Source organism: Emiliania huxleyi (assembly GCF_000372725.1).
Source record: "Emiliania huxleyi CCMP1516 chromosome Unknown EMIHUscaffold_155, whole genome shotgun sequence".
In the NCBI taxonomy this organism is placed as follows: domain Eukaryota; phylum Haptophyta; order Isochrysidales; family Noelaerhabdaceae; genus Emiliania; species Emiliania huxleyi.
In genome coordinates, this window is record NW_005201036.1 from 250,263 (window position 1) to 259,332 (window position 9,070).

At 65.0% G+C, this 9,070-nt stretch overlaps 4 protein-coding genes across 4 annotated transcripts; 3 read left to right on the top strand and 1 right to left on the bottom strand.

Annotated features, from left to right (window-relative positions):
* Positions 1 to 1,158: 1,158 nt before the first annotated feature.
* EMIHUDRAFT_229432 (hypothetical protein) lies at positions 1,159 to 1,846 on the top strand (the record flags this gene model as incomplete). Its single annotated transcript, XM_005786064.1, has 2 exons — positions 1,159 to 1,339; positions 1,443 to 1,846. The coding sequence occupies 2 exons, from the start codon at positions 1,159 to 1,161 to the stop codon at positions 1,844 to 1,846; spliced, it is 585 nt and encodes a 194-aa protein (XP_005786121.1).
* A 2,709-nt stretch (positions 1,847 to 4,555) lies between these two features.
* On the top strand, positions 4,556 to 5,260 carry EMIHUDRAFT_229435 (hypothetical protein; the record flags this gene model as incomplete). Its single annotated transcript, XM_005786065.1, has 1 exon — positions 4,556 to 5,260. One exon carries the CDS (start codon positions 4,556 to 4,558, stop codon positions 5,258 to 5,260), a length of 705 nt encoding a protein of 234 aa, XP_005786122.1.
* An 871-nt stretch (positions 5,261 to 6,131) lies between these two features.
* Positions 6,132 to 6,578, bottom strand: EMIHUDRAFT_229436 (hypothetical protein; the record flags this gene model as incomplete). Its single annotated transcript, XM_005786066.1, has 1 exon — positions 6,132 to 6,578. The coding sequence occupies one exon, from the start codon at positions 6,576 to 6,578 to the stop codon at positions 6,132 to 6,134; it is 447 nt and encodes a 148-aa protein (XP_005786123.1).
* Positions 6,579 to 7,739: 1,161 nt separating this feature from the next.
* Positions 7,740 to 9,070, top strand: EMIHUDRAFT_441514 (hypothetical protein). The gene is made up of 5 exons (XM_005786067.1): positions 7,740 to 7,891; positions 7,964 to 8,581; positions 8,651 to 8,814; positions 8,891 to 8,935; positions 9,034 to 9,070. The coding sequence occupies exons 1-5, from the start codon at positions 7,763 to 7,765 to the stop codon at positions 9,053 to 9,055; spliced, it is 978 nt and encodes a 325-aa protein (XP_005786124.1). The 5' UTR covers positions 7,740 to 7,762; the 3' UTR covers positions 9,056 to 9,070.

Genomic DNA, 9,070 nt, shown 5'->3' on the forward strand with positions numbered 1-9,070 from the left:
CTTCCTAGACAGATGATGACGACACGCGCGAGCGACACACAGACACAAAACAGGCTCACAAGACTCACACAGCCAGCTTGCTGCCACACACCCTGAGTAGGCGTACACATAACTCAGGGCCACGTCCTCCCTGTCGCCCCCGCCCCCCCCCCAGCACACACGGTGCCAAGGACACAAACAAGGGCACAACAACACAACAGACGACAGGGAGTAACGTGCGAGCTCTAGAGCAGGCTCGCTCCGCCTCTAGCAATCACGCCGGCCGCAAGGGCATGGACGAGACTGTGTGTGGGGTCTTGTGAGGCGTCTATGGACGCTCCCTCACAGGCTAGCGGCCTACTGCTAGCCCTAACTCGCACTCATGGGCGGTGTCAGTTCATTGTATGAGTGTATGCGAGCAGAGGCGCGTGTGTGCTGATCTAGGTCGAACGCCGTGGCATGTAAGAAACTTGGGACGTGTGCGACCGCAGGCCGCAGCGCGCCCGTCGTGAGGTCGACGGGGCGCGCGTGTCAGCGAGAGAGTTGCGGGCGGAGCCATACCCGACTTGTCGAAGACGAGCCCCGCGCCACGGTTGCCACGGGAGCCGCCCCTCGAGCCGCGTCCCGTCGGCGCTGTCCCTGAGTGCGTCCCGCCTTGGCGGCACACACTCGACGAGGACAGTCCGGCTCACGGGAACGTGTCGCGCGCCGGCGACGGTTGCGGCGGGGTGGGTGTGTGTACGAAGCGCCGATGGCAGCCACGACCACCGCCCTGCATCGCAGACCGGGCAAGGAGGGGCCTGCTCGCGTTCCGCGGAACAGGAGATCTTCTCCCCCCCGGCCTGAGCAGCGTGGAAGGCAGCCCCTTGAGTCGAGGGCGGCGCGACCACTGCCCCACCCGCCGCCGCGCCGCCCCGCCCTGCGTCGCCCGCTGCCTCGCCGCGCCGCCGCCTCGCGCCGCCCGCCGCCGCGGGGCGGCGAGCCGACACGCGTGTCGCAGTCGTAAACAGCACGGGCGAAGCGCTGCCGGCGCCGGCCCCATGCAGCACACTTTTTCGTTGTAGGTATATTGTTGGCAAATCAAGACACAGAGCTCACACAGAATCACAGCGGGAGGAAAGCGGCGAGTCGCAATTCCAGGGGTCGTTGTGGCGGGCCACCCTGTCCAGAGAGGCATGGATGCCAATCTGGGGTCTCTCGACCGAGTCTATGAGCCCTGGCCGCCTCCCGATCTTGGTGGTAAGGCCGCAGCCGAAGAGGGCGACGGAGATGGCGCGGGAGAGTACGGGTGTTCCAGGGGATCACTTTTTCGGTACACAGGGAAAAAGAAAAAGAAAGCGGGGCGCCGGCGGCAATTGGAGTGATGAGTTGGCATCTGTGGCCTGCCTCCGTCTTGCTGCTCGCTAGCGCGGCGACGGCACTACCTCTGCCAAGGGGCAGGTCGCTCTCGAGACCGCACGTAGGAGCAGCCGCTCGCTCGCTGGTGGCACCTGTCGGCAGCGAGCGATCTGCTGCCATTCGGACCCGGTCTGCCTCCGCCATCATTGGCTCGCCGTCCCGCGGCGCCGCGAGCAGCGAGCGCAGAGCCTCGTCCGCCATCATTGGCAAAAGCGTGCCGCCAGTCGGACGTCTCTCGCGCTGGCTCTCTGGTCGCCTGCGCTGCACATTGGACTACTGCGCGATCGGCGGCTCGGCGGTGCGGCGGCTTCTGCCACGGCGCAGGCCCCTCCGGCGGCTCAGCCTCTGTGATGAGGGCGAGTCGGTAAAGGTGTCGCGCTCGGGCGGCAAGCGCATCATCAAGTGCGTCGACCCTCCGGCGGCTGAGGCGGAGGAGTGCGACCTCGACGACGCCATCAGCCTGCTCTGACTCCGGTGGGCAGCCGAATGGCGGCTGGCGGGCCGCGCCCGGGCGGATCGTATCGGGCGGCGGCGTGCGGGAAGCCGCCTCCGTGTTGTCTCGATGCGTCGCCGTTTACGGAGGCTCTCTCTGAGATCGGACCTTTGTTGTCGAGTACTGGCTTCTACCTGCGACCGACACCTTTTCAGTCGCGGTATGTGGCTCTTACGAACACCCGGAGGTGCCGAGGTGGATTGCTACAGGCCGCGGCGTTTGCGATGAGCCCGATGAGCAGCGACACCGATCTTTTTACCCATCTCCTAGTAGAGGAAGCGGAAGAGGTGTCCGTTTTTGTGTTATTTATTTATTATATTGGGGGATAGGGCTCCTGCCTCCTCGCACCACACCTGTCGCGTCAAGGCGTGTCGCCCAGGGATGTAATGCTGTCGTGAGGTCCGCCGCGACCGGTACATGGACATGGGCACCGCCTGCGCTCGGCACCGGGCCGCACCGGCTCGGTACAACGATAAAATTTAAAATGCGCCTAGCAGGAGCCAGGAGGCCGCCTGCGCGGCGGTGCGCCCTGCGCGGGCGGACCCTCTTACGTTAGCTGGTGATAGCTCACAGCTTATAGCTCACAAATCACAGCGTGTACACACACAATGCAGCACCAGGGAACTCGGAACGGGTGGTGGGGAGGGAGGCGGAGGGAGGGGGGGCGCATCGCGACACGGAGAGGGGCTGGGCAGGGTACACCACACGACAGGGTCAAGCGTATGTGTGTAGGCTCGCCCTGGAGCACTTGGAGCACTTGGAGTGCAGTCAGCAACCGCGCATCCAGGGCCGGGTAGCTAATAAATAAACAAAGAATCAAGAAAAGCCAAAACCCAAATCGCAAACATAGATAGAAACCCAAACACAGGCGGCGACGTGGCATACGAGCTCGTAGGTGAAGGAGGCGGGCACAAGTGCCAAGGACGCACGCGAGAAGCAGCACCACAGACAGAGCGATGACGATGATGATTCAGCGCGTGAACGCCAACTCTCCACTCTCCGGCAAAAAATAAAACGGACACACCGCAAAAAGAGAATTCTACGAAAGCAAAAAGAGAAAGCCGCTCGCCGCTGGCGCGCGGTTGATCGCGGCGCCGACTCCGCGGCGGCGCCATCGCACGCAGCGGGACGCGTCGCTTCGTCGGCGCCAAAGCAGACGCGAGCTCGCGGCGCGGCCGCGGCAGCAAAAACATCAACGCCTCAACTTCTCCTTCTCTTCTCTTCTCGTCTCGTCTTGTCGCGGGCGCGCACGCGCGCGACGTGCGCTCGTGTCGCCGCGTTCGCTCCGCGAAGGACGATTCGAACCGGCAGCCAGTCGGCGCAGCGGCGGCACGCGGCGGCAAAACGCACGACGCTCACCTCATGGAGATGCTGCTGCTTTGGCACCTCCTGATATAATGCTGATTTTTTGCTGCGCGGGGCGGAGGCACGCGGGTGGCGGAGGCGGCGGCGGACGACGTCTACTACCTGGCCGTCCCCTGTGGTAGCTTAGCGATCAGGGAGGGTCTACCTGTTCGGCCTCGAGGAAGCTGCTGGGGGAGGGAGGGGGGGAGAGAGGAGAGGAGGAGAGGGGAGAGGATGAGAAGAGGAGAGGAGAGGAGAGGAGAGAGGAGGAGAGGAGAGGAGAGAGGAGGAGAGAGGGGAGAGGAGGAGGGGGAGAGGAGAGAAGAGGGGGGGGTGAGAGGGAGAGAGGGAGGGAGGGAGAGAGAGGGCGGAGCGAGCAGAGAGAGTCTCAGGGGAGAGAGAGGGAGAAAGTTGAGAGAGTGGAGAGGGAGGAGAGAGAGAGAGGAGAGCCTTTGAGTCTTGGCACCAGCCAGGCAGTTGATTTGGCCCTGGCACCAGCCTTGGCAGTTGAGTTGGCCTTGGCACCAGCCTTGGCGGGCGGGCACGCGGGACATGCAAAGGCGCCAAGGGGCGCAGCGCCGACAATCACGGCGGTGATTGCGGCGCAGGTGGGGGGACGGGAAGTCCGTCGGCGTTGCCGGGGGCCCAAGGAAGCGCGAGGGAAAAATTCCGCCGCTGAGGGCGCTCGTGCGGCAATAGCCGAGTGGAGGGGGGAGCGTGCCGGACGGGGCGTCGTCGCGCCGTCCGATGGTCTGCTGCCCCGCGCAGCAACCGTCGGGCGACGACCCGGGGGCCAAAAACCCGGCGACGACGGCGCTCTGGATGGGGCGTGACCTCCTGCCTCCAACCTCCTTCCTTTTTGAGCAGGTGTGACGCCGCGCGAGCGACGCTCCGAGATCGCCCGAGATAGCGCGGCGCGGCGGTGGGTGAGGCGGGGTGGGGTGGAGAGGCGTGGCGTGGAGCTCCGAGATCGCCCGAGATCGCGCGAGATCGCCCGAGATCGCGCGGCCCGAGGCGAGGTGGATGGGTTGGGAGCGAGGGGGCGGAAGTGATCAGTGCGGTAGAGGGTCAGCTCGAGGCGCGTGAGCCGGACTTGTGAGCCGGACCACCCCCTCTTGTTCTCTGCGTTGTTGAGCCAGGACTCAACATACTCGGGCTGTTGCCATCCCAAACTGTCACTCCCCTTTCTCCCGGCCGGGGTGGGGCGCGCGCGGGGGCGGCGGGTGTGAGGGATGTCTGTGAGCCCGAGAGCGATATGCCATGTCCGCCTTGCGTGTTTTCATAACATCGAAGGCTAAGCTCAAAAGAGAAAACAGAACGCCCCGCCCTGCTCGCACGCCAATGGCGCACTTCATCACCGCGCCCACCATCCGGTTTGAGCACGCGGCCCTCAGCGCGCCGATTGAGCTCGAGCACCTTCCGGATGCTGGGCCGGAGGTCATGGACGCAGACGGCACCTTTGCCCGCCTTTGGCCGACGGCGCTGGTGCTCTCCAACTGGCTGTGCGAGCACCCGGAGGTGGTCGCCGGAAAGCGCGTCGTGGAACTGGGATCCGGGACGGGTGTCGTCGGGCTCGTCTGCGCCGCGCTCGGGGCAGCCTCGGTGACGCTCACCGACATGCCCGACGCTCTCGAGCTGATCCGAAGGAATGCGGCGCTCAGCCGGCAAAAGGGCGCGGTGACGGTGGCCCCGTGCACGTGGGGCGACGCGGACCACCTCGCCGACCTGCTGCGCGGCGGCGGCGGCTTCGACATCGTCCTCTGCTGCGAGGTTGTCTACCAGCAGTCTGCCGACGTCCTCACCGCTCTGGCAGCCACGCAGAGAGCGCTGGCGCTGCCCGGGGCCAAGGTGCTGCTGGCGTACGAGTTTCGGTGTGCGATCGTGGAGGACCTAGCCTACTTTGACGCCGCCACCGAGCTCTTCGGAGACTCCACCTCGCACGCCCTCACCGGCAGCGCAACCGCCTTCATGCACAATCACATCGACGACGGCGGCGACGACCGCTGGCTCTACGTTTACGCTGTGCCGGCGGCAGCGGCGATGTGAGCTCTGCGGCGCTCCTCGGCCCTCTTCCGCGCCCGCCTCTCTCTCCCGCCTCCCCTCGAGTCCTCCTCGATCAGGGGGCTTCTGCCTGCAGAAGCAGCCTGCAGAAGCAACCTGCAGGAGCAGCCTGCAGGAGCAGCCTGCAGGAGCAGAGGTCGAGACGCAGGCGCGCGGCAGTGCGGTGCGGTGATTTGACTGGCCAGCCTGCTCGCTCGCGGCGCTTGCGACGCCGCCTGCTGCGGCGCTGTCTGCTGCCGACGGCACATCGTTGGGGCTCTGCTCACAAATCAGCCGAGTGGTCAGCCGTGTGCAGCGTGCCCACGACGATGCGAGGGCAGAACTGCTGTCGCCGACCTCTGCCCCCACATCGGTAGCCTCTCGATCCGTCGAGGAGGCGGCACAGTGCAGAGCGCTCTTGTGGCGCGTGTGGGCAAGCTTCTGGGCGGGCGCAATCCGGCGCCTCTGGGCACAGACGATTCAGCACGCCAGTGCCACTCCGACTGCGCAGATAATACTTTACTACAGGAGATGGATAAAAAGGAGCAAGGGGGGCTTAAATTTCCCTACCTACAACGCTAAACGAGCGCACATCAGATCCATCAAAACAGATCCGAAAAGAAAATGAGCCCCGAGCCCAGCGCCCCTCGCAGGTCGCAGCGCGCGACCGCGTTTGCGTCAGTAGTCAGCCTCTGCGCCCGCACGTGCGTGCCCTTAAGTCGCTCGTGCGTGACCCAAGTGGCCGACTGACCGTGAGTTCAGACGTCAGTGGTCTTCTCCTCGATCACGCGCATCGATTACACGCACACACGAGGATCGGTTACACGCGAGACGCGTGTGCAGCATTGCGTTGAGGATCGGGTGAGCCCTCCATGCATCAGCTCGCGCTTTTTGTGCTGGTTTTGGCTGTATCCGTCAGGTTCAGCCCAAGCAGCCGCATTTTTTGTTTGCAAATCAGAGGAAGCTCCACAACCTTTGCCATCACTTCTGTGCAGTACAACTTGTACATCTTCACGTACTCCGTGCGGGCAAGTGCTACGGCAGCCTTGTCCCGGCGCCGCGCGCGCCTAGCCTCCAACCTCTTGACCACAATCGCCTTCTTCTCATCATGCGTTGCCGCCTGCTTCAGCAGCGTAAGAAACTTGAAGTTTTCGCACGGCGCGGTATCGAGCATCCCTGGCTTGGCGCACCACCAACCCATGACTGCCAGCCTGCTGCGCGCTGACTCCTCCCTGTTCTTGTCGGGCAGCGGGGGGGGATCCGCCGCAGCAACCACCGCCACCGAAGCCACCCAGCAAGCAAGCCAATAACCCGAGCCGCGCATTTAGAACATGCGAAGGTCGATGTGAACATAGGACGTATTTTCTTCTCAATAACAAGGCTGTTAATGATGAATTTGAAATAAAGCTCGAAGTGCTCCAAGTGCTCCAAGTGCTCCAAGTGCTCCAAGTGCTCCCTCGCATGACTGGTACACCCAGCCTCCACTATTCCCGGTGCTCTGATACAGGTAATGTGCGGCGCTGTTTCTCAAGAAGGACCTGTCGAACCAGCTACAGTGAGTGGGTTGCGGGCATTAAGAAAACGTACCATTAAGAAACCACGCCGAGCGATTTCCGCGAAAATATAAGAAACCACGGCGCGCCGCAGGCGCGGCCCCGAGAAAAGGCCACACACGAGTGTGAACGGGAGGCCCAGCTCAAAATTTCTCTTCGCCTGCGGCGCGCGCACTTGTCACTTTCCAAGTCTGCGGTGTTCTGCGTGGATGGGGTGAATGGAGGCGTGTGTGCGTCTTCCCGTCATCCAGACAGAGAGCCGACTCGGCGGCAGACTCTGGCATCGCCCTCGCGGACCGCAGCTTACCTCTTACCTAAAAATCCTTCGGGCCGGCGCTCTGGCTTGAGTGCCCCGGCCGGAGCTAAGAACCACGGCGTGGGGTGGATGGGGGCTGTGGAAAAGATTGGAAACGGCGGCGTGGCGCGGGATCCTGTTTTCTTAATGCCCGCAACCCACTGTACGGGTAAGCTGCTGCCCAAGAAAGACAAAACAAAGCATGGGCTCCCGCGGGGCATTGAGGCAAGGCAAATGTGTTGTGCCCCGTTTGTGCCGCGATAGCAGGCATTTCCAGGAGAGATGGGCGACGCACGAACACAGAGGCACAGCGCGCACCCCGCCCCGCTCGCAGTGCATCGCACCGCTAATTTCGTTTTCTTGGGACTCGAGGAGGTTCTGGGTTCCGGCTCCTCCAGAGAGGGGGTCTGTTTACCACGGTGACACCCTATGCAATAGATAGGTAGGTAGGTCCGGTTTTGACCGCCCCAGAGGGCCCTGCAACAGGTAGGTACCCCCTATTTTCGTCTTTTTTCGCTTCGCTGCGCGGCCTGGGGGTAGGTAGGTAGGTAGGGCGTTTTGGCGCGAGTCATGGGGCAAGACCCCTTGTCTGGCTAGGAGCCGGAACCCTGGGGCGGGTTCTGGCGCGAAGGACGTGGGAAAGCAGCTCGCTCGGCATTTATGTCAGACTCCGAGGACCTGCTCAGCCCGGCGAGGGCGGCGGCGCCGAAGCGCTCGACATCCATCAGCGCCGGCACCTCACGCGCCGGTGGCCTCAATATCGACAAGCTGCTGCGCGACAACAAAAAGGCGCGCAGCGCCAGTGCAAGTTGCTCCCCAGCCCCCGCCCTGTCCACACCCGCGCCGTCTCTCCGTCCGCAGCGCAAAGAAAACATCGCCAAGGGCGAGGAGGCGGCCGCCGAGATCGAGCGCAGGAATGGCGAGCGGGAGCGTGAAAAGGAGGAGCAGGCGGCCGCCGCCGCCGCTGCCGCCGCGGCGCCGCGCACACCATCCGGCGGCGGCGGCGGCGGCAAAAGCGACGAGCGTGCAGCTCGGCTGTTCACCAAGCCTCCGCGCGTCCCGGCCCCGCCGCGCTTTGAGGCGGGCGGCTCAGCGGCATGGGAGGACGGCGTGGCGGCAGGGGAAGTGGCGGCAGGGGAAGAGATGCTGCGCCGGCTCGAGGGCCGCGCGCCGTCTGACCCGGAGGCGGAGGAGCTGCTCCTGGGAGGGTGGATCGGCTCGCGCTTCGGCCGCCGCGCGGAGCCGACGGGCGCGGCGGACGGCGGAGGAGGAGCGGCCGCGAGCGCGGAGCTGTTGCGGTGGCTCTTCTTCACGACTTGCTTCGACGCCGACGCCGACCGGTGCGCGGCCGCCTCGACCGCCCTCGGGTCCCTGCTGCAGTGCGCGGCACCGCGCTGGGTCCCCTCTCCCGACGACGTCGCCTCCGCGCTCGTTCTGTGGGGAGCCGACCCAGACGCGCTCGGCGGCGGCGGCCTCGAGGCGTGCGCATAGAGGCCGGCCGGCGGTGCGCATTCCTCCATCATTCATGGCTCACTGTTGGTTGCGTAGGAGGGCGCAGAGGCGCTGCTCGGCGGTGCGGGCGGTGCGGGCGAGGCGAGCGAGGCGGACCTGCGCCTCAATCTCCTCGCCCTCCTCGACGCGCTCCCCTTCGCCACTCCGCACTGGCGCACGCAGCTGCTCAGCAGCCAGGACTGGGCCCTGGCGCTGCTGTGGCGCCCTCGTCGTCGAGCCGCCCTCGATCCCCTCCCGCGGCACGTCCATGACGCGTCCCTGGACGTGTACCACAAGGCGACTCCTCGTCGAGCCGCACGCCGCGCCCGCGCTGCCCGCCCTCCAGGCGTCCGCCACGCGAGATCACGCGAGATCACGCGAGGTCACGCGAGCTCACCCGAGGTTGCCCGAGATCACCCGCGGTCGACCTGTCCGCCCTCCAGGACGCCATCAGCGCGCTGATCGGGCCGTCGCCCG

Coding starts and splice junctions, on each gene's coding strand:
- EMIHUDRAFT_441514 (XM_005786067.1), top strand. CDS start 7,763: ATGTCAGACTCCGAGGACCTGCTCAGCCCGGCGAGGGCGGCGGCGCCG. Junction 8,582..8,650: donor TCGGCGGCGGCGGCCTCGAG/GCGTGCGCATAG, acceptor TTGGTTGCGTAG/GAGGGCGCAGAGGCGCTGCT. Junction 8,815..8,890: donor TGGGCCCTGGCGCTGCTGTG/GCGCCCTCGTCG, acceptor GTGTACCACAAG/GCGACTCCTCGTCGAGCCGC.